Source organism: Dermacentor variabilis, chromosome 7 (assembly GCF_050947875.1).
Source record: "Dermacentor variabilis isolate Ectoservices chromosome 7, ASM5094787v1, whole genome shotgun sequence".
In the NCBI taxonomy this organism is placed as follows: domain Eukaryota; kingdom Metazoa; phylum Arthropoda; class Arachnida; order Ixodida; family Ixodidae; genus Dermacentor; species Dermacentor variabilis.
The window spans coordinates 104283274-104308363 of NC_134574.1; the positions used below are offsets into that span (position 1 = coordinate 104283274).

General features: G+C 42.9%; 1 protein-coding gene across 1 annotated transcript; it reads left to right on the forward strand.

The window, feature by feature from the left end:
* The first annotated feature begins 4783 nt into the window (after positions 1-4783).
* Positions 4784-21709, forward strand: LOC142586995 (actinia tenebrosa protease inhibitors-like). The gene is made up of 4 exons (XM_075697861.1): positions 4784-5038; positions 9350-9556; positions 12548-12712; positions 21586-21709. Exons 1-4 carry the CDS (start codon positions 4999-5001, stop codon positions 21651-21653), a joined length of 480 nt encoding a protein of 159 aa, XP_075553976.1. The 5' UTR covers positions 4784-4998; the 3' UTR covers positions 21654-21709.
* The last annotated feature ends 3381 nt before the right edge of the window (positions 21710-25090 follow it).

The window sequence follows — 25090 nt, forward strand, 5'->3', positions numbered from 1 at the left end:
GTGTGCGGGCCGCCGATGTACTGGCACGAATGAACATATAAGACGAAGTTTTGTTCGAGCATCGGTACTTTAGTGATTGGCGTAGATGTAAGTGCGGAATGAAATGTCCGAGTAAGTGCTAGTTGGTACGAGAAAAAAGACAGCCTGTGCCATAAATTTGACACCAAGACTACTGCAGCAACGACGGCCAGAAGCATGGGTTACGAAAAACACCGGTCAGCTCGCGTAGTAAGAAGAAAGGCTAAATTGAAACCATGACAGGTAAGGTCTTAGGCAGTGCATTGCAACCGGCACCACCTTGCTCCTTCAGAGCGTCTCCTTGAAGTGTAATAAGAGAGGTAAACATTGTTGGTCATTGTGGATCCGCTTGTACTGCGTGCTCTAGAAAAAAAAGAAGGTATTGAGAAAATATATTTCATGGATGTCATCACACGCGTTCAAAGGAGTGTTTGAAGCTTCAAGAAAGGCCTTTCAGGCCTGTTTTAAAGGTGCTGCGTACCGGTTGCTAGCTCTCTTGGAACTGCTTCATGGTAATGCAAATATCATTCTTGGCATCATCAAGCCAGTTTCTCTTTCGGCTATCCAACTATCTCTCGAGGAAAAAAAACAATATGCAGGCCGAACCGAGATGCTGGAACCTGATGATGTAATGAATATATTTTTGGGCAGACCACCAAGGCACCTTTTTTTACCTTGAATATGGAGCTTTTTGCAAAAAATGGAAATTTACAATTTTTTGCATGCGTGCTACTAAATATTCGATACTTTAAATATTTTTCAGCTATACTATGTTAACTTGGCTACCAGCATATATTTTATATGTGCCTTCCAGGTTTTTTTACGTTTCGAGAAAAAAACTCACACTTTGCAATTTTACACGCTTTTGCTAGTGCGAGAACCAATCGAAGTATTGAAATATTTATAAAATTGGCAATTTTTGCAGTCGCATCGAATCTTTGGGTTGCCATAAAGGCAATTTCAAGGAGTGGATCATACAATGTGTCTTTGAGAAAAAATGTTGATTGATGCCGTCTAGCTCAGCTTGGCAGAAAAAACAAATTATCGTCAAAATTCTACAAAATTTTTGGCAAGGAAAAATAAACGTGGAGGATGAGTTTTGAACTCCAACAAACATGTGGACATTTTTTCAGCTATATCTGTGATGGTCGAAAAAACGCTGGTCGATTTGGCGTGGAATGACCCCGTTGTTAAAGCACTTGTGATTTGCGTTGTTCGTTCCGAAAATTAGCGTAATGATGTGCCAGACTTTCTGCCTTAACAATGAAAATGCCAGCTTTCTGACAATCTCATGTATTGTTCTCTCTTAGAACAATACATGGCCATACATACATGCTAATACATGGCCTTAGAACATACATGATATCCTGGCCAATGTAACTACCGTTACATTGGCCAGGATAGCAGGCTACTCTGCATGCTTGATGAACGGATGCTTTCTTTGTTTTTACCGTTGCCCCAAGGGCTGTGGTTGGGCTGTAATGCGTCTTTCTGTCACAGTAGATCAGCTGCTACAGAAATAAAGTTCACGAGGGTTTCAATATGGGCTTGTTGGTAATGCACGGTAGCGCGATTAAAAGACGAGACAAAGGAAGACACACAGGGACACACACACAGCGCTGTGTGTGTCCCTGTGTGGCTTCTTTTGTCTCATCTTTTAATCGCACTGCCGTACACCCCTTGATGATGCTACAGAAAGGCAGTTTAGTCCATATTATGCGGTGTCTTTTCTTAGCGCTACACATACCTCATAACAATCAAAGGTAGAAATTAGTGCGCTGCCACGCACAAGATCAACCCAAATTACAGGTGTTGTCATTGCCAAATATTCTGTGTGGGCAGGTCACACAATTGATTGCGTACTGTTAACGTGTTCTCTCTTGAGATTACCTTTTCAGGCACAGGAAAGCCAACAGCGACTAAAAATGAAGTAGCTGATGCAGTCACCTGCAGCCATTGTGGCGAGCAGCGCATATATGGGCGCTCACATTGCGGAGGAAATGACATAGCTGGCGGCAAAATAGCATTGGGTCTGAGATGGAGGGCCCTAAATATCAGTCAGAAAGATCGTGAAAAGCTTGTAAAAACTGGTGCAAACATGTGCGTAGTGTTAGGTATATGCCACGAGAACAACCTTTTCGTATAAGGCTGCTTGCCTTGGACTCTTTACTAGAGTAACAACTATAATGTTAAGCAAACAGCACTACAGATTTTCGGTATGGTGAATCTTACCACTAGCTAAACGAAATTGCGGTGAACGCTTATAGTTGCCTTTATTACGGCATAGGATTTACTGCAGTATTTGCGACAAGGCGCATTTGAATCATTACAAGCTTGGCAAGGTTTGTATAATAACTTTGTTCGCATACATAACGGCACTAAATATCCACACATTGAAGAAAACAATTGAGACGGGCAAAGAAACAGCAAAAAAGGCAAAATATTTTCCGTACAGGGACGGGACCAGTTAACACTAAATTAGTCTGAGGAAAACACGGGGCAAGCGAAAGATGTAAATTCAAGACCATGAGCAAAGCGAGAACAAGGTTAAAGTGGGAGCCAACGTTTAGAAAAAAGGACTTGTCTTTTTCAAGGCGATAAGTGCTTTCCTCGGCACAGTATATATGGGTAGGGTACTCCTAAAGAAGAGAGGGCGTAAGGCAGGTGGTTGAGGCAATTACCGAAGGTGTGTTAACGGCGACGGTGTAGAATTAAAAATAAAGGAGCGTTTTCCACATGGCCGTTGGCATGGCCGTGTGTACGCCGGCCATGTGAACGGTCGTGTGAATAGTACACATTTCTTTTATTCACTGGAACTCAGTGATCTGTCGCCTCTCTGAATGAGATAATAAACAGAGAGCAGAAAATTGTTCTCGCAAAAAAGTTACTAACAGGGCCGTGTGCAGAGGACCCATTTCTTTTCAATTCTACATTCTCGGCGCTAACATAGCTTCGGTCATTGCCTCACCTTACCCCCTCTCCCATGTAGGAGAAAACTACCCTTATATACTGTGCCGAGGACATTATATGTCGCCTTGAAAAAGACAAGTCGTGAAAAAGACAAGTTGCTGAATCATTGGCTCCCGCTTTTACCTTGTTCTCGTTTCGCTCATCATCTGAAGTTAATATCAGTCACTTTATACTGATAAAAGTATTCATTCTGAACTCCATAATCAATAATTTACCGGTAATACCTTGATTATTACATGAAAAATTGAAAGTCAAGGTATATTTTTTTTATTTCGCTCTGAGACGCTGAGACGCGCTGAGACGTGATGTTACAAATTCCAAAGCACGTTTTTCATGTTTGAGCCGCGTTGTGTCGGTTGAGTGTTTTATTCGTTGTGAACATAATGGTGTTACTGTTTACCTATAAACAGATAGCTGGTAACATACGTAGTCAAAACCCATGATCTCTTCGCGAAGTGGGGTGGTAATTGAAGGCGTCGTCGCCACGTGCCATTATCTTTGTACAGTCGACCAAAAAGGTTTACGGACCACGGGGTCTCAGAAAATGCTAAATATACGAGCAGCCTTTAAATGTAGCCAGTAAAACCGTACATCACAATGTTGTTCACATATACCAGTAAAGGCTGTAAATGGGAATACCAGGCTGCGTTGTGAGGCTGCGGAGATATTCAGATTTTCGTCAGATCTCTTGGTCCGCAAACTTTTTTGGTCGACTGTACACCTTTTCTTGACTACCATGCCTCTTCTCGTTGCATACGATTCGCGTTTCGGTGTCAACAAATGGTAATTTATTAATAGAGGCAAAAATATCTTTCACTATATTGTCACATTCAGTAAAGGGTGATCAGGTGTTCTACAGTCCGGAATAAGAGTTTTATGCGGGATTGTTCCATTGCAGGGATGTTTATATTGGTTTTTGCAACACCCAGTATTGCAGATATGCATTTAGCTGTTTTTAGAAAGTAGCTGCCACAGACTTAGTTCGTCTTGCATTTGTTTTGCACTATACATCCCACCTTGGTGGCATTGAAACGAGGTTCTCCGTTTGATGAGCTGTCTGCGGATGACTCGCCTCCTACACCACTCCGCAATTTTAACATGGCAGTAGAGCGGTAACAAGCTTTCCGCCATGCTTTAAGGCAGCTCATTTTAAACTATTACGCAAGGAATCGGTTACGAGGTCCTAATCCAAGCATCTAGGAAACATTTGCTGGAGAGTAATGTTCCAAGCAAATGCCATGGTATCATTACGTATTTCCTGAGTGTTAGTACTCATGCAACAGCACCCATAAGTCTGCAAACTATTTTTACAATATGATACCTTCAATTCGATTCTAAGAGGACAGCGTGTCCCCAGCGATATAAAAAAATAAGATCGCCAATCTAGTCACAGGGCTTGTGGCGCTACCATGATCCACGCATTAAATAAATGCAGCAAGCAGTAGATAACTGCAGAAAACGATTGGACCACAATATAATCCACTTCACTTCTAGCCTAAGAGTTTGAAAAAAAATTTACTAGCAGTACTGGCATTCCATTTGAAGAACATAGTTGCTTGTGAATGATCAGAGCATCCAAAATAACTTACTCAAATACTTTTTTTTGGAATCAGTTGGGTTTTCAAAAAGTAGGTACTTCATGACGTCATTAAACAATGGATCCATCCTTTCTCGCAAGAGCTGCCAGAACAAACGCGTGTGCACTTCTTATTTTTAAGAACAATGTCTTACCTAGCCTTACAGCTGAACAACGTCGGCGATGTTTTTTTAACCCAGTATTGTACGGTCAAGATAATGTCACAGACGCCGGGTCCGCTACTTGGGGTCCAGCTTTAATATTAAACTGAAATATCTAATGCTTGTTTCCTAACGGATATTTTTGGTAGCTCTGATACCTCTACGTGCGAGGAGCGTGTAGTTCTTAGATTATTTATATAGTTTTCTTTATAAGCGAGGTTGTACATTTCGAGTGTCAAAGCACAAAAGATTTTGCGGTGCGCCCCTGGAAGAATGCGCCTTTTACTGGTGATTTCTGTTGCAATGTTATGGGGTAAGTGCTCTAATAGTTGTATTTATGTTCATGATCAAAAATATCCTGGAGCTCGAAAAGTTAAGCCTCATAAATATTGCAAGTTCTTGTACGCGTAGATGTACTACCATCATAAGCGACGTGGGCTGTTGTTTTTGTGGTTGTTGTCCGCTGTTTGCGAAATTTAAGTTGAGGTAATATTTGTAGTTGCCTTTGTAGATGTGATGCAAGGTGCGAAAATATATACGATCGTCAACGTACACAGGCATATAGAAATAGCCAGAAGAAAAAAATGCACACACACGCACACAAAAACGAAAAAAAAAGCAACAGAAAATAAATACGCATCGCGATCGCAGCATAATGCGGCTTAAGCGATGCACAAGCAATGCTCGCTCATTTTCTGATGACAAAGATGCTTATTAGAATGAAATAAAAAGAAATTGGACATAGTATTGTCAAACTTGCAGTTATTTGTAATATATGCGGAGTCTTTGGAGAGTAAGTACATCGGTACTATATAGAGTTAGCAAGAACGGAATTTATTATGTTCAGATTCATTTGAGACTACTGACTCGAGGCTTAAATCATGAAAAAAGACGGTTATTTACAATCATTCAAAATGTCATTTTGTACATTTTCTACATTTTGTACATACATTGATAAATATATGATTGATATTCCGAGAAGTGTACAAAAATGGTACAAAGGGGAGCATGCTGGTTGGGTAAAGCACCCATTTATATACGTGGAATTTAAACAACAAGACGGCTGTTTTAGTGGTGGGTTTCACAGCTAAATTGTGGGTTTTAGGTACGGCAGTGTTGGGACGATCCGAACGTTCTTTTTAACTTTTTTTTTGGTTTTACGTGTTAATTTTATTATTACTTCGTATATAGGACTAGTTGGTTGCCCATTAGTTTTGCTGGAGTGTTCGATTTTTTTTAGGATCTTAAGACCGAAGGGGCTGCAACACTTTGTTGAAACCTGCCAGCAATAGTAGCTATGTTTTAGGGAGTGGTCGTATAGGGCGAGCAATTGTGTGCCTACCCGCATCCCAAATGCACAAGCTGTGCTATCTTCCCTTGGCGCTGCGGTGTTTGGCTGTCACACTGCCTCAGAGGCTCGCCACCTCCCCCACTCCTCCCCAAGGCAAAGTACGATCGAAACCTATATAGAAAACGAGCGCAATAGCAAGATTAAAGATTTTGCACGGGGCCGGCAGTTCTGTCTGTTCATTTACGCATTCCACATGAAGTCCATCTGGAAGCGAAGGGGTCGAACAAAGTTTCTGGTGGTTGATGCTGAAAGCAGCACTGCGGACGGGTGGCGCAAGGCATCGTTGCAAGAAGTGTGCGAAACAGGCAGACGCCCCTCCCGCCAATTGGTTAGAAAGCGGCAGAGATCAGAGGGCAATGTTGTGATGCCCTTGGTGAGATTGCAATGGCGCGTCCGCTTGATGACGTAGCCTAAAGTTGACTAAGCCAGCGAAGCCAGTTGCCGTGCAAGGCGCCTCTTGCGTTTGGCGCTGAGGCCGTGTGACGTCGTAGACGTCTGCTCGCTCCGTGTGACATATCTCAACAATTGGAGTCGAGCCCTCGAGAAACACTGTCCGCTCGCTGGCCCGTGCCGAGGAAGAGACCCGTGGAAACTAGTGGTGCTGAAGACACCCTAGACGACCTGCACGGGAAAGCAGCCGGGGCGGCAGAAGAGCGAAAGTCGGGGTGCACGTTTAACCGGTCGCCGCTGATTCAGGCTTCTTGGCGGGCTCAGGTGCAGGTACGACCCGAAGGACAGTTAGAGGCAGATGATACGGAATAGCGTCAGGACTCGTGTCTCGGGTTCACGTAGTCAGCCCAGTCATTGTGCACGTGTGGTTGATAGTCTAGCCATAGTAGCCATTAAAAGCCGTCATTATGTCTGCGAAGGAAGCTTTGAAAGCGAGTTGACGACAGTGTGAGCTGAATCGCAAGACAATGTGCGGGTGCGTTTCCCGATCTGGTGTCAGACCGTGGCGTGCTTGTAGTCTGCCATTTTCGGCGGAAGCATTTTGTGCCTGAATGTCTTTCTGTTGGATGCTCGTACTGTCTTAGAAGAGAAGAGGTAAATAGTATGAAGCAGCTACAACAAATTCCATATTCAAATAGATAGTGTCACTCAAACAATTTTACAACTGTGAATATTAAAACGCGCCGAGCAAAAACTTCTTCAAAGTGTGGTCTAGTGAAGAGAACAAATAAAACATACTTTTGTTGATTAAGTACAATAATGGGAGAGCGTTGTATTCGTTCCAAAATTTAGGTGACCTGATTTTTAGCTTTTTTCGGGACGTCTCTAAGTTACGAGAACTTAGCCCATATTTTTTCACTGTAATTTCGATTTCGCAATCACGAAATGTCTGTGATCAAGCACAGTGAACATGTAATGACACGGGCCGACAAAATAATGGGTCAGTTAGAATTTTATGGCACAAATATGAAATACGTAAAGATAAGGCAAATATAACGCATTTGCCCGGTCTGTTGACTGAGTCTGAAAACAGTCTGTTGACTGAGCTTGTCACCCCACGTTTTTTCTCACTGCCCTTATCCATGTGGTAGCCATTGGTTTGTTTGTTGGGATTGCTGGACAAGGTTGAACTCATTGAGTTGCTTACTATAAATCTTCATTGTTGGGAGTGAACATGCCAACTTTGGCAAGGACATAGTTCAGAAGATCTTGGTACTGATTTTGAGAAGCTCGCATTGTGCCATCTCATGTATTAGTCTGGCACTGAAAAGATCCCTCAAAGCATCAGGAAATGCCCGAACTCACATGATGCGAACATTCTTTTCAGCTCTAATGCAAACGCTGCAACCTGTTCGCTTTCTTGCTGAGGCCGACGGTTGAACCACAAGATTTCTGCATGCGATCACCATGGGATTCGGTGAATAGTGCTCTTTCACCGCGGGTATAAGCTTGCCGTACTTTTTCGCTTCGGGCTTTGTTGAGGCCAACAATTTTTGCAGCATGTAGTTGGCCTGTTTTAATTGTGGTTAAAGTGGATACCATAAAGTTTTCGCCAACCTGCGTGGCATGGACGTAGTATCAAACGCGTTCCACATTGCACTGGAAGTCCTCGTCTGCCTACACTGTCAAGGGCGCGAATCGGCTGGAGAAAAACATGTCGGGGCCTGCTGTTCCAAAAGTTGGTGAAGCCGAAACCACAGCCTCCACCGTACTAGCTACGATTAGTCCATCCTCGCGGTCACTGTTATAGCTCCAGCATTGCTGTAGTGCATTTGCCGCAACACACAATAATTACATCTTGCAATAAAACAAGATATTAACGAGACACTTGCGCGGTCGTTTTATATAGTTATACAGGCGGACTAATCAGTGACGTCAAAGTTCCACGCAAATGCACATACCCCCTTTCTCGGATGCGATGACACAAGGATTCAAGTCCAGAGTAACGTCAGTGAGCCACAAATACATGCGTACTCTCAAGAGATTGATGACGAAACAATATTCATCATTTCACTTAATGCTCCCGAACTGCTCTGATATTGTACTCAAAGGAGGAAGCCTCGATGTTGCGGAGAAGCTCCCACAAGGCGCAGCCGTTGAGGGGAGGAAAAGGAAGCCAGCCCTGCTTTTCATGGCCGAGATCCCGAGCGTTGCTCTCGGTTTTTATACAATCGCAAACGTTATCAGCTGCGTCATTTAGGCGGGCATAGTTGTGTGGGGACTCCTGATTCTGAATAATTAATTTAGATTTGTGCTGAATAGCACCATGTATGAATGGTTTACAAATGTCCAACAAGATAACTTTGCCGAATACATTCGTCTTAAAGTTCACAATCAGGTGGACACTAATGGCGTTATTGAAGAAGCTCAGTAAAAGAAATTTGTTTGATTATGGAGATGACAAAAACTGCGTCTGCAAAAGCACATAACAAAAGCGTGCATGTACCATTGAGGTTGCCAGCATAGGATTTTAATCATGTTATTCATTAACCCCCTATATAAATGTCAACCTTTTGCAAGGTACCTAAAGCACACACACACACACACACACACACACACACACACACACACACACACATATATATATATATATATATATATATATATATATATATATATATATATATACATACATATATATACATACATATATATACATACATATATATACACACAACGAACCCTTAACTGCACACGTGTGATAAATGTTCTGGTTCTGTCAGCGCTGCGTAAGCTAGCTGTAACAACGTGAAATAAAGTAACAACAGTATACACCAGGAACGTCTCAAAATATTTAACACTTTCCGATCTTGTGCGTTTCAGGTACATGCTTTGCAGCAAAAATCGGTCGATTGCCTAAAGATTGTGTTGAGCCCAATAATTTGAAGGCTGATAGCAAGAATTGTATTGGAATAGAGGAGCGCTGGTATTTAAGCATGATATCAGGTTGGTGTAAGCCCTACAAATATAGCAATTGCAGTACGGTCATTTATGGATTCCCCTCTGAAGCTGCCTGCAAGAGAAAATGCGGTAAGTTGTATTTCTCTCGTACGTTACTACAATCATGAAATGTCAACTAACGATATCAGACAAAGAGTTTCAAGAGCAAGATTGGAGCAGTTAGCTGCCATATGAATGTTCGTTTGGCAGTAACGCTGAGAATCGACAGTAAATTAAAAAAAACGAGAAGGTTCCACGAAATACATGCCGCATTGTAGGCTTTAAATAAACAAATTTTTCTTGAGCAGTTTATGCAAAATTACTTAGAATCTCAAATAACTTTACGCGAAATTAGACGAGAGGTATCCTGAAAGTAGTGTTGGACGCCGGGCTCTTCGTAAATTAAAAATACTTCAATAATTGACCGCATGATCCTGTAGTTCCCTGGTGGGAAATAAACCAAAAGTGGCTGGTGATGAACCTTTTTAAACATTGACACTTCCGTAAGTAAGCATTGCCCTTTGTACTTCTTAAAAATACGGAATAAGTGGCGAAATCGCACTACCGTGCAGAACAGGCAAATTCTAGAAAGAATAACCTGCACACTATATATTGCAAGTTTGTTATTGTGCCTCAACCTATATGAGCACTCTATTGTATGCGTGCTCTAATATGTAGAAATAAAAGAAAGCGTTTCATACAAGAACCCGAAAGGCAGTGTCAGCTGAAACATCAGCCATCCACTACGGGACAAGTGAGGAAAGGATAAAATCTAATCATTTCGGTACCACTTCAGTTTGATGTGCAGAATAGCTGAGACCAACAGAGAAAACGTTGAATACCAGGAAGATTCGATCTTTGAAGTAAGTTTGGGGTTCAGATTTGCTCTGCTATAAGTTCTGCGTTTCAGTCAAATAATGAGCGATTCTCGCTTCCAGTTAAGCTTGGACGCAAACATTCGCAGTGTTATTTCAATGTTTGGTAAACGTAATCGTTTTGTGAAAGCGTATAGGAAATGATTCTAGATATTTCAATAAATGTTTTTCAAGCCTCGGAGCGATTAAGCGCCCCTATTGCGTGTATATAATAGACATTTGCGATTTAATGCGATTCGTCTATGAATAGCAGGGACGGGCCTGAATTGCTTTTCTTTTTCTTGCGGCAGCACTATTGCGATAGCATTCCGTACTTGCACTTGAGGCGCGCTGACGTCATCGTCTTCTCCTTGAGACAGTGTCGACGGCACATACGCGGCCAGCGAGCATATTGTCAGAAGGTGTTAAGAGATACGAATGACGTGGGGTGCTTTTGAATGCAAGAATGGAGGAAACCAGGCGGACGCACTGTTCCGCTCCGCTGCCGAGTTACAGTAGCATTTTGCCTACCATTGCTGAAAGGATAAGGTGCAGAGTCACACTAGCTTCATGCTGAGAAGCAGTCAGTATACCACATCGCGACGCATACGCTACTCTAAACGAAATTCACCGTAAACTCCAAACTAAAACTATCTATCATATCATTGGGTGCTGACTAATACTTGGCTACATACATACAAGGACCCTGGCAATACCGACGGTTTTTCGTCCGTCTCTTTTCTTGTCCCACCAAACTGAGGCGTGCCACGTAATCATAATGAGAGGCGTACTTGTTCATATTGTTTGATGACCGTGTTTCCCCGACTAACGATCGTTAAGTGTTATCGCTCCACGCAAGATGTGCTTGCATGTATCAGAACCATCTCGATAGTTGTAGCTGATTCTATCTTTTGTCTATCTTGTCGCGGAGCTTTCTTTAAGCTGACTGCTTGTGCGATGCAAGTAGTGATGTACATTATAGAACTTACGCAAGAACGTATGATAACGCTCGAATGCTCATTGAACCATGTATTACATCGTCATTACATTACATTATCATTGAACCATCTGAACCATGAATTATTTTTTTATATATTAGGGACATTGTAAATGTTGTTTCTTTCCGTTTTGGATCTACATACCGCTTCCAGTGCGGCAATGCCCATGCATTGTACAGTAGGTCAACATTTGCTTTTGCCGTGGTTGGTGAGAAAATAGGGATATTACAGAAGATTACTCCTCATCTTTATGCTTTTACTACATTCCCTGTGTTTATCTGAGACTGACTGCAGGACATTACTCACAAATGTTGAAAGAGATGTGCCACGCTGCTAGACACTGCGTGGGAAGCATACATTCAGTCTTTGCACCAATGCTACAACACTGAAATTGAACTAAGCATGCAGTTTTATTGGTAGTCGTAGTACTCAAGCGTTATTGTCCGTTCATGCGCACCATTGAAATCTGAGGCACATGCTCTACTTTGTAAACGAGCAGAGATTCGGAATGTTAAAAGGAGTCCTGAACAGCCTTTCTTTGAAACCTAATGAGTTCCTTGGCACGAGCGTGAGCCTACCTGTGAGTATAATTTAAATATTTTTTTTCTAGAATGCCTAGTGCATGCATGCGTACTCCAAGCAGAATATTTATCCTTCCTTCGCAAGGTCCTCGGAACACAATGATGCCGGTTGTGGCGCCCCATCTATGGCATTGTCACTTGGTTTCAATGCTGCGTTTATTTTTTCAGTGAAAACTGGCGGACACTGTTCGTAGCGAACGTATATACTTCCGGTCGTGGTTACTATAGGCCGTTTTCAAAGCCGATACCGTGGGCAGTCTAATGTTTTATCACCTGGTGGCGCGTCCTTTGCTGGCCCTGACAACTTCTGTTGCCTCCTTGTTAACTATTGATGTGCTTCACGCCGAAAGAACATATGTCATCATACAGCAATATAAATTTCTATATGATTACATGTGGTAGTCGCCGGTATAAAGCTTCAATCGAAACCGGTGAAAAGAAGTCCTTTGTCTGAAAAGAAGTTGTTTGAAAAAAAAAAGGAACTTCGCGCACCATTGTGAACTCTACGTGCCGCGCACCACTGGAAAATTTGACACATTAACGTATGCTATCCGCTGAATGTGTTTTCCCCCCAATCCTGACGGGTGACTCAGAAGACCTTTAAATGCTAAATTTAAACTTTCTTTCTTTTTGTAATGGGCAACCCAGAAAAGAAAACAGGCCACAGTCCCCAATGCAATGACAAACCTTATCAAGAACGCTGCAGGGCTTCTTTTACAAAGTTTTACTGGACCGAGCAACAGGGCTGCAAGATGTACACAGGCTGCTACAGAAGGGGTTTCGCAACCTTGGAAGATTGCAGGAAAAAATGCGGTAAGAGCTCAAGTTCCTTCTTGCCTGGAATATTCCTTTCGAACAGGATGCCTTGAGTCAAAATCCAGCAAATTATGTTAATAAAACAAATTCACCTACGCGTAAATATACCTGTAAAACAGGTGAACGCAAACCTGATCGGTCATAGCTTAGAAAATGCCTAGCTCATGTTTAAAAACAATGATAGGTAGATTAACAAAGAAAGATGATTCAACGTGGAGAACGGGCACATCAATAGTCGCTCAAGGAAACTCTGTAACTGCTTAGCGCTGTGTCTGAACCCAAGAATCTATTCTCACGTCGTGTAAGTGCCCCTGATGACACTAGAACGGAATGTTTGCCCCTTTTCCTTACCGTACCAAAATAGTCGAGCTTCTATGACGTTTGATTTCGCCCACTATGAAACAGCTAGCTTTTTTTACAACGTTACATAAACTTTTTGACAGAATGATTAGCTAGCGCTGAAAATACAAATAATGTTAGCTCGTTCTTAATGAAGTACTGGGATTCGCTGCACGTAATTTGGCCAATGTCGCCCCGACATGACAAGCTTATGTTCGACATAGAGGACTCTGAAACTGTTGTTATCATAGAATAGATAGCCGTAGGATATCGCCACGTAAGACACGCTACAACGACGCATGCCATCAAGTTGCCATCAGTGCGCGCGCTGCTGCCTTTATGTATCGTTTTGATTAGCAGAGGGACTTAACACGGCCCTTTGGAACGCGAAGCGGTAAAAAATTCTGTGAATTGGAAATGAATTACTTCTTGAGCTGGCAATGTCATTTATTAAACACAATAAGGCTCAAGAACCTAGTGGGTCAGTCAACAGTGAGAAACTATTTAGAAACAAAGGGTGTACTAAAAGCGAGGGACTAGGTAAAATAAGCTGCGCAGTGCTTTTGTGGCTGTGATAGTTGCAGAGCTATTGGGGTAAATTCGGTTCGAAGCGGCGATCTTCAACAACATTATATGAATTAGGTTCGGAACTTTGCTGCGCCTCTGTCGTACGTCTTGGGGCGATATAGTGACAAGTAAACAAAAAGCAGGGAGCACTGTCCATATCATTGTTCACAGTTTCCCGACAAGCCAGCAGCAAAGCTAAGGTACAGCGGTGAGAGATGGTAAAGCATGCTAATTAACAGTTATGTGAACTATAATTTCTCCTGCTCTCGATAAGCCAAAGAGGGCGATGAGTTTAATGAGCGTAAACCAGTGCTGGTTGAAGTTGACCTGTTCGTGCTATTAGCTACATATTTGTCCTCAGGTACTTGTTTTTCCCAGTTTCGGAGCTACTATTCTACCCTTTAATTGCACAAAGGCTAACTGTATTGTTGTAAGGACAATGGACTATATTAACGTTAAGTTTTTATTAGAGATTTAGTGATGAGAAGGCACAGTTCAAACAAAGCAAAAAATTACTACCACGTGCCAAGCATAGTATGTTGTATTATATTTAATATAATTAATATTATTAATAATTATATTATTATACATTTAAATGTTATATAGTTGCAATAATTCTTTATAAAATTATATTATTAAATAATCAGAATATTAATGCAATAATATGTATTAATGCCATGTATAATAATGGTATGCGTCGCACTTCGGCAGAGAAAAGACTGACCTGCCTTTATAGATTGTGGTTTTGTGGAAGCCTGAGCTGCAAGGTTTTCCTGATTTGAAAACATTGTGCGTACGTTCAAAGCCTCTATCACATGCTCTAGAGGTGCATTAGTAAAATGGGCAACTGCGCAAGCTGTTAAGAACTGCGCAAGCTGTTAAGCTGTTAAGCTGTTAAGAATTCTCCAAAGATGAGCGACGCTAAAGCCGCGCTACTTCATATATATTCTTGTGTATCTGTTTTAGCGTTTGCTTTTTATGTACTTTTATTCGTGCACCTTTATAGTCTCATTAAAACTGGTTCATAATAAATCCCGAATTTTACATGTAAACCCTTAATATGAAGGGAGAGCTATGATGTGGCACCTCTGCCAATGTTTTACCTTGCGCAACCTGTTTATGAAAACTTCGCGGTATCTTACCGAACACATTTTCTGAAGAGCTGAGAAACGCAAGCGCAAGAGTGCAGTGCTTCACTGCCCGGGAGACTTTATGCGTTGCGAATATTTATCTTCTGAAAGACGGATAGACTTCTGGCACTTTGTGATGCTGCCTTTTTCTTAAACAATAAAGTGGCTGTCATATAAACTGAACTTTGCAAAAACCAACGCAAACGGGCAGAACAGCTGTCATAGCTGAGTACCGTGAGAATCTGTCCTACTTTGTTTCGGGTCATTGCTGGGTTTTAATGGTGGTAGTGCAGAATTACATCGAGCAAAATAACTCATTTTTGATCTCAATTCGCGCCAAAAACCGAGCTGATAAATTGTATGAATGAGCCTAGTTCTCAGACACAGTCGACAGGGCCCACGACAATATCACTGAGGCGGGTCGGTATGACAAATTACCCATTTATAGAGGACGGAGGCATGAGGCTGGAGAACATACTTCTGTGTGCAGAGGAAAAAGAGGCAGGTGACTATATTTACACGCCAAATGTATGCAGTCGACGAAAAACATTTCAATGGCATGCGAAGTTGCAATAACCGCAATTGAGCCATCACCACCTTGCCACCAATGATGTTGTAACGCTGAGAGAAAAAGATGTTGGAAAATACTATCCCTGATGTTAGTCGGTAGCAGTTCAAGAGCTACCTGCTTGATTTATAAATTTGGCTAGCTATCACATGTGTCCATTTCTGCGACTTATCTTGCGTTACTTCGACCGCTCTTGCTCTAATATTCATACTGACGCCAGCAGGATAGGCGTCGGAGCAGCACTCGTACAACGGCAGTCCTTGCCTCAGCTATTCTGTGTGAAATTAAGCTGTCACGTAGCAAGACTATCTCGCGGCTGTTCTCGCTATTCAGAAATTTTGATGTACTTAAGGTCGCTGATTGAAATTACATACGACCATTTCTTATGCTGGCCTGTAAGTCTGACCATCTGGCACGATGGGTTTTACGACTTCGAGAATATGACTTTTTGGTAACCTACCGGAGTGGTCGCAGTCAAGCTGACGCCAATTGCCTTTGTCGCCTAGCAGTGGCGACAGCACACTCCAATAAAAACACCTTTGACGAAGGTCTGGCTGACATTGGTCTGGAATGCCCTGGTTTTACCACTTTACAACGCGAACAGCGGAACGAATTAACCATGGAAAATTTTTATCGCGGCCCGCGCTTCTAAAGGAAGTAGTCGGCTTTCTAAAAGTGACAGCCTGCTTACTAAAACAAATTACTGGGTGAGTGCGGTCCTCCTTGTTCTTCTTCCTTGTTTTGCCGGAAAGTTTTTCCAGTGACGTGCTGCATTCCATACAGGATTACTTTGGGCGTCTACATACATATGACATCGGGTCACCTGAGGTTCGCCCGCACACTGCAGTGTGTCCAAGGGCGCTTTCACTTGCCTCAGATGCGCCACACAATAAAAAGTATACGTGATCAGCTGCCATCAATGCTAATGTTACAAGAGTACCTCCACCGACTGATACCTCCACTGACTCCACCGACTGATTGCTCCGCATCCACCCTTCGAAAAAGTTGGTATCGAACGCCTGGTCCTCTTTCCAGGGTCATCGAACAGTAACCGACGGGCCCTCGTCAGGGTTGACCATTTTGCTAGCTATACAGAAACCACAGCAGCACTCTAATCTAACGTATGATGTGTAACAGCTATCTGCTTGCGTTTCGCGTCCCTATACCATGGCCTATCTGCCGTGACCACAAGTGACAATGGTCGCCAGTTCATTGCCGGTACTGTAGGAGAGTTACTACGTCTTTGCCGTGCACGATTCCGACACTAAACGTAGTATCGCCCACAGACTAACGGTATTGTTCAACGGACAAACCCAACGCAGACAAACATACTAACCATGTACAGTCACCTGCAATATGACCTGCAATACCGGTGCCATTCGTCATAGAGGCTCCAAGACTGTACGCCTGAGCAGACGCAGGCTAAGTTCTAGACCTAAGCGCAGCTTCAATTAGTGGTATTTATTAAACCTCTATTTCGCATGTCAGAGCCGCCGCGCCGCCCTGGAGCTTCTTAGACCACTACCAAGGGTGTTGCAAGTCAAATTGCACGCGTCTGTACGTATCCTCCGAGCACAAGCACTGCGATGATGTGGTGACATTCATCACTCGCTCGTATAACACAGAAATCTTATGGCACTGCGGCATTTCGTCCACATGTGCAGGAAGCTCATATGAAAAGAAAATTTAGGACACTGCCCAAAACAACGTGATTAATACATTGTGAGTGGACACTGTGACAGCAGCGCGCAGTTAAGTTAAAGAAATTTGACCAGTAGTTCATCATCACTGGCTGACTCTGGTCATGTCACCAATGCCGGCGCATTTGCAAGTATTTCTGCAACAAACATGCTTACTGCAGCTCATAATCCGACCGCAGCTCTATTCTAAGTTGCAAAGCACCACGGCCGAAAACCTGACAAGAAATGAAAAGAGGCGCAGACGTGTCTCTTTTGCGTCCGAAGGCGCAGCTGCAAATGGCAGCGTTAACAGTTGAGCCTCGGAATGTGCAAAATTACGATAAACGGGACACCCACATGAATTATCTATCACAATAGACCGGCAAATGGGAGGTGACAGCTAGTTGGAACAGCACCAGCAGAATATTTTACAGGAAGATAATACCTGAATCACTTCACAGGGAGCTTACCCTGGAACTAGTAACGAATTTTGTTGCTTACAACTGAAGGCCAACAAAAGAAATAGACGCTAGGAACCACAACACAAACTAAAGCAGATATACAAATTTCTAGGAAAGTTTTCTTTGGGTGACTCTGCTTGAATAATTAGGGTGACCACAGCTAGAAAATGAGTTTGGATTGCTGGAAATATTTCATAATTTTGCCAGAAAAACATTCACTGTCTTTAATGTTTTTGCTTTAACTTCCTAGTCAGAGACTAATGTGTTTCTTTTTGCATGCACGTGCATTTGCAGGAATGAAAAAGAAGCTGACAGTTGTCATCTATATTATGCTCAGCTGCCATTCCACTGGTCTCTGTACAAACAGTTTGTGCGCTTGGGCGTCGGCATGAGTCAAGCTGTTTAGGTCATTATTATGCGAGCTTCTTTTATCACCCGAATATAAAGCTTTTTGCTTTGCGTGATCTAGAAATTCACCTAAAGATTACTGTTATTCGCAAGAATGTCCACGGGACAAAAATGAACGCTGCCCAAAATTTGCGCTGATGACACCACTGCTGTCAGGCACGTCCACATTTCACGACACATGCAACTAACGTGTTCCCTTAGTTCGCTTCACCGAAACATGTGTGTAAAATACAAAGAAAACTTTCGATGCAAACCAGACGTTTGCCTGGAGAAAAGGCCGATTTCATACAGCTTATCTGTTGAGAAAGCTATCGGCAGCACTTACGCATGGTTCACTTCGGAGCATGCGAACACTGCTAAAACGAACACTTTTAAACCTAGCACCGCGGCGACACATGGCACATATTGTAAATTTGTATTTTCTTAAAATGCTTCGCATATACAAGAACCCAAGCGTTCGAACGTGACACGGTCTGTGGGTATTCACAACCCCCGCGACGCGTTGCAGCAGGTGGAACAGCTCACACGAAGTAGCACATGACGAATGACAGCGACAACCGGGCAAGGAAACTTACTGCTACTGATAGTAATATCATTCCTGAGACTGCCCTTCCACTATGCAAAGATACGTGCACACTGCTTCCTGCTATGAGCCGAATGCAGAAAATGCACCCAAATCGCATAGGCTGGCTGTGGCCACCGCCCACTTTTAGTTTCCGCAGTAAATTGGCATGTTTCACACTTACAATTCACGTGTAAGGGAGGGCCTTCGCTTTTGTAATGCGCACACGAAAACGGCACAAGAACACAGGAAGTAGGCAGCTTAAGTGCTTCTGACACTCGCGAAAATACAACACGCTTTTTGCATTCCGTACGTATCCGTTGGCGATCGCACGCACTGGAGAAGTCAGCAAAGGGATAAAGGTTTGCTGCGTTCAACGACTATCCTTGCGGGCACTGGCTAAGTGTTGTAATGATCCCAAAAGCCACATAAGAAAAAATAACCGCTGTAGCCTAGGGCCCTAGGCCTCACGCTGCGCTTTACTTCGAACAAGCGCCATGTTTGCCTGCCGTGAAGACGTTACACGTCAGTCCTCTTAGATCAGCCAATGAGAGGGAAGAGGTGCGGTTCACCAACGCTTTTCATGACGTCAGCACAGCCATGAAAGGCGCGCAGCTCGTGACCGCGTGCGTGCGGTGCGGTTCGACTGTAAATTTGCCACGAGGTGCGCTAGCGGGTGCCGCCGTCGGAGCCGGGAGCACGGCCCGCATCTTTATCTCAATCTCTCACCCCCTGCGGGATTCTCTGTGGCACGAGCCTGCTTGCCTTGGCGGCCTCGGCTGCTTCTTGCGTCTCTCGTCGCTCAGGACGTCGGTGGCAAGCGGCGTCCTTTATTTCTGAGCAGTCTCGGCCAAACGAGCCCCGTCTACAGCCAAAGTGCTAACGTAGAAACTGTGCAAAAATGTCGCAGTTTCGCTCAAAAGCCAAAGCATCCGTTGAGATAGCAAATTAGTGGACAGCTGTACGATGTAAGCATAGTAGATGTATCGGCCGCATATATATATATATATATATATATATATATATATATATATATATATATATATATATATATATATATATATATATATATATATATATACTTGCAAACATTCCGTTGCTAAGTGAATTAACAAACATGGTGTCAGCGCACACAAGCAAAGATGAACACATAACACTCGATAAGAGCGGACTCTCACTTTGAAAATGCTGGTGTGAGCAAGTGCGGCTGCAGCAGCGAGCGAAGTGACGTTCTTGCGGTCTATCGCTTCTACTCAAGAGCGGCGAGAACACGCCGCGCATAAAGTATAAGCCATCTGTAGATCCCTTTCAAGATACGGCACGCGCTTCCCCGCGCTGCCGCGCAAAATATGCGCTTCTCGGCGGAGCCAAAGCCGCGCCCATAAAGCCGCGCACCGCGCGGCTGCCTCCTCACTTTCCTTCGGCTGGCTGCGGATCGGCTGTCTCGCCACTTTCCTTCATATACGGTGTGCGAGATTGAGCCGCTCAGTTCCCTACGCGTCCGGTAGCGAAATGCGCAGTTGCTGCCCGAGCACAACGCCGATCCACCTCACTCCATCCCATCCCCCCGCGTTCTTCCACGCGACAGAACACGGCGCGCTTGCTCTCCTCTTTCTGCTTTCACGCGCGCAATACTGAGCCGCGATGGTCGGTTTCCCTAGCCTGCTTTCACGCGCACTTGCAGCATATGAAGCGCGACGAAGCTGGTATTATCGCTCTTGGACTATATGTGGAAATCACGGCGATGGCGAGTAAGCTGACGTCGACGGCAAACGTTCGCTTGCAGTGGCCATATAATTGCTATCGCAATAAAGAAACTGCCCTAATTTTATCGCAAACCTCGGTAATATACCCCGCAGCAAATCACGAAAACTTTACTCGCAGCGCAAAACTCTAAGGACTGCTAAGCGGCGTTCAGTTGAACATTAATTCTATCCCATTCTTAATTTATAGGTGTTTAGGTGTCCTCGTGTTTTTGTTTCTCTTTGTTTCTTCTCATTAACAGCATTTTATTTACCAACATCCGTTATTCATGCATCGGAAATATTGCAGAGGTCTGCTTAGTTTTGAAGTATCTTCCGCACTTCTAGGAGCTGAGTTTTGAAGAATGACCTTCACAAATTATCTAATAGACTGAATTTCGCCTGGTGCTGTTAACCATAAACTTGTGCAAAGTATGAAGGGGTAATTGACACGGCGTTTGTGGCAACAGGGTGATTTATAAGTTTGGGTGGAAGCTTACAAGAGTTCACAATATATGGATATCTGTATCCACATTACTGCTCTAATGTCACTATCCCTAATTGTGCAACTTCCACGCTATCAACTGCTGAAAAAAAACATTACGTGACATAATGGCGAAATCTGACGAAATATGGGCCCGAAAACTAATACATAACATACACTGATCGGGTCTGAAGTTAAGTATGTGTCATGTTTATAGAATGCTGACTATCAGTATTATTTAATTACGCTCAGGTGCCACCTTCCCTAAAACTGTTGGCATGTAAAACACTCTCATTCGATCTGAGTTTGACTATGCTTCATATTGATGTAATGCATGCTATGATTATTGGTGACATATATTAATTAACAAGTTACCAGAACTGTTGTGCTAGTGTTCTTTTAAATCATTACAGTCGTAAATCCGAGTTGATGAACTCAACCATGAGCCAGCCATTGCTTGTAGATACATGAAAAATTCAGTGCCTCCGTCTTTACGAGAATAAATAAAACTAACCGACTTAAATAAACATCGACGATGTAAGTTCTTTCTTGTTGAAGAAGTATCTCTATAACATTTTCTACTACTGACAGATGTAAGCTTATATCCTTTTTTCCGCTGACCATATAAGAAACGGAACAGCCTGCGTACATTTATTGGTTTGATATTTTAGTTAGGTTCGAGTTAATCTGCAATTGAAAACAACTTTCTGCATCATTTTACATTTTGTTGTAGCGTCATTTGCTTGTGTTGCTATCGTTTTGGGTGGTAAATATGTTTACTCTATAAATAAATTCATCTGTTTTCTGTCTGTGGTACGTTTTAGGACACTCAGGGTACCCCAGCTTGCTTGTGCAAGGTGTTGGCCCCCAAAAGTATAAAATAAATAAATATAGAATATGCGATATTCCCCTGCATTTTTCTTATTTCAGGGAATGGCTACAGACCTGTTGGGCCTTTTAGGCCAGGCTCCGGAATCCGCCCTAAGCTTGGCGTCTAAAGAGCAAGAGTGCGACATACAGTAACAGTCGACAGTAATAAATCGTAATAAGTCGATGCAATCCTTCTTGAGGCCGCGAAACGTTTGGGTTGGTTAGGCAATAACACCATGATAGCAGCACTGTTTCTATTGTGTGATATTATCTCACTCTCGCTAATTACGTAATGGATATCTTGCCGATTAGTGTCGAAATATTGGTCCCTTTGACGCCACGGGCACAAGATCTTGAAAAAGTGAAATTGGACAAAGCACCTGTAAGATGTTTAGCGTAAGATGTGAGATGTTCTAAACGCTTTTAAGCGTCTACTGCTTCCCAAATACTATTAATCTCAACCTTAGCTGAGAACGCGAAATTGACTTAACAATCTCTACAATATTTTGTACCACTGCGACGTGCATGCAAGCCATGCGATTCTCCAAAACATGGCGCAGACCACCAACCGTCATGCCAATCCCAATTAACTAAAGCTTTCCATTTATTTTTATTTTTTTTTATTTTATTTTATTTCTTCATACTGTCAACCCTCTGCTGAGGGTTCTTACAGGGAGGGTTTAAATACAGGCAGACCATATATAGAGGTGCATCAAGCGGAATCACAAAAATACATGTTTAACAATTTTTCAAATTCACAAACATCACTGGCTTCTGCCACAAAGCTTGGTATTGCGTTCCATAGTTCAATCACGGCAGGGAAAAAAGAAAAGCGGAACACATCACTATGAGCAAAGTATGGACGTAAAACATATTGATGGTTAACACGACTGCTTCGTTTTCCTGGAAGATGCACATACTCATCTTTGTTGATTTTTAAATGTCCATGTAGTATTCTGTAAAACACTTTCAGACGATTTTTTAGCCTTCGTACTTCTAGTGTTTCCAGTTCACAAGACTGCAACATCAGTGTAACGGATTCTAAACGGCGGTACTTTGAGCATATGAAGCGCGCGGCACGACGTTGAACTTTTTCTAACTTTGTAGTCATTTCTTTCTGATGAGGGCTCCAGATGACTGAGGCGTATTCAAGTAACGGTCTAACAAAAGTTTTATAAGCCATCAGCTTTACATCTCGCGAAGCTTGACCTAGTTTTGCCTTAAGAAACCTAATCTCTGATTCGCCTTCGAGCACACATTTTCTATGTGCGTATGCCATGTCAGATTATGCGTAACTGTAACACCTAGATACTTAAACTGGTTAGCACGAACTAACAAATTACCATCGATGTAATAGTTAAAAGGCAGAACGTTTACTTTCTTAGTCATATGTGTGTATGTTGATTTATTGTAGTTTATATTCACACCCCATAATTTACACCATCGGCTGAAATTTTCTAAACAACGACTAATTCTGAGTTGATCCTGAACATTGGTTACGGTAGAATAAATTAGGCAATCATCTGCAAAAAGCTTCATTTTTACCGGTTCTGCAATAACAGAAGAGATATCGTTTATATATATAAGAAATAACAGTGGGCCCAAGACTGACCCCTGAGGAACACCTGAAAGCACTTGGAGTGGACTCGACAGGCTGCCATCTAAACTTACAGTCTGTTTACGATCACTTAAATATTCTTTTATCCATAGCACTAATCTCTCATCGATACCTATTTCTCTCAGTTTAAAGATCAGCTTATTATGCGGAACCTTATCGAAGGCTTTTGCAAAATCTATACAAATGACGTCAATCTGATGCTTCTCATCTAAGGCGGCAGCTAGATCATGAACTACTTCAATTAATTGTGTAATGGTAGATAGTCCAGTACGGAAGCCATGCTGGTTTGAGTAAAGTAAACTATTCACTTCTAGAAATCGTAAAATATGTTTTGCGATGATGTGTTCCAGAATTTTACAACTGATACATGTGAGTGAAATAGGACGGTAATTATTTACAAGTGTGCGATCACCGCCTTTGTGCACTGGTATAACTACGGCCCTGCGCCAGTCTGTGGGTAGAGAATGCGTATGTAATGATTTCGCGAAAATTATCGTTAAGTAGTATGACATCCATTCAGCATAGCGTTTCAGAAATTCAGGACAAATTCTGTCAGGTCCACTAGATTTTTTTCCATCTAAACTCAGCAGCAATTGGAACACCCCTTCTTGTTTGATTTCTAGATTTCCCATTGGGTAACGTGTTATATATGGTAAATGCTCGTCTGTATTCATGTTTGTATTATTAGTAAACACAGATTGAAAGAAGTAATTAAAATGTTCGGCAATGTCCGCAGACTTTGTTAACTTTATGTTGTCCTTTACGATTTCTTCAATTTTATCCTTCCTACTGCTAAGATATCTCCAGAATTTTTGTGGGGAACTTTTTAGGAACCCTGTCAGTGTTTGTTCAAAGAAATTTATCATAGGAAACACCATGCCAACAACAAGAAAAAAGACCTACTGAAATGACTAGAGGACGTAAATGTCAGGGCGAAATATCAACGATTATTCCTGCGTAGCAACTCATGTCGTGGATACTGCGGTGCTGGATGTCATGGAATCTCCAGGACATCTGATTACCGAGTTGCACACCGTCGAGGTTCTTCACCTTCATGGTCGAACCTCATTACATTCACAATACATTCAGCGCAAGTCGGTTGTGCGGCATCCGTCGTTGAGCCAGTGTGCGTGCCAGTGTGCGTGCCACCGACGTACTTGCACGAATGAAAATATGAGACGACGCTTTGTTCGAGAATGGGAGCTTGAGTCATTGCTATAGATATAAGTACACAATGAAATAACGGACTGATTGCTTGTCGGTACGATAAAAAAACATCCGTGCATCATAAATTATTGACACCAACATTACTACAGCAAGGACAACCGGAAGCATGCGTTACCAACACCGGTCCACTTGCGGGGTAAGAAACCCTACGACGGCGAACAGAAAGGATTTGCCCACATTTCTGATAGCCAAACTGTGGCTGCAAACGCGAGTTCACATGTCCATCCTTAGGTGTGGGCCTTTATTGGAACGGCCCGGACTTATCTGCTAGTAGCTTCGCGGCACGGCACTGCTGTCAGTTGAAGAGAATAGCGTTTGTGCTCTGCACGTCCACGGTGTACGAGGAACAAAATCTGATTCGTATTCTATTGAGCAAACAACGAACACCTATTGAAATTCATAGAGAAACGCAGCCTACCTATCGGGACAGGTGTCTCGTTTTCAGAATAGGGATGTGGTGGTGGTGTGCGTTCGCGAAATGCCGTGAAGACATGCATGACAATAAGCGTTCGGGGAGGCCATGTGCGTAGCTTACTGGCGACATTTCCCGCGTGGATGCAATGGTGATAGCTGATCGGCGTGTGTTTCTCAAGGACATTTCCGCGGAGCTTCGCATTTCGTATGAGAGTGTTGACGACATCATCAAGGGTCCTTAGGGAACCAGAAGGTTTTATACCGGTGCTTGCCTAAGCAGTTGGATGGCAGGATGAAAGGCAAGTG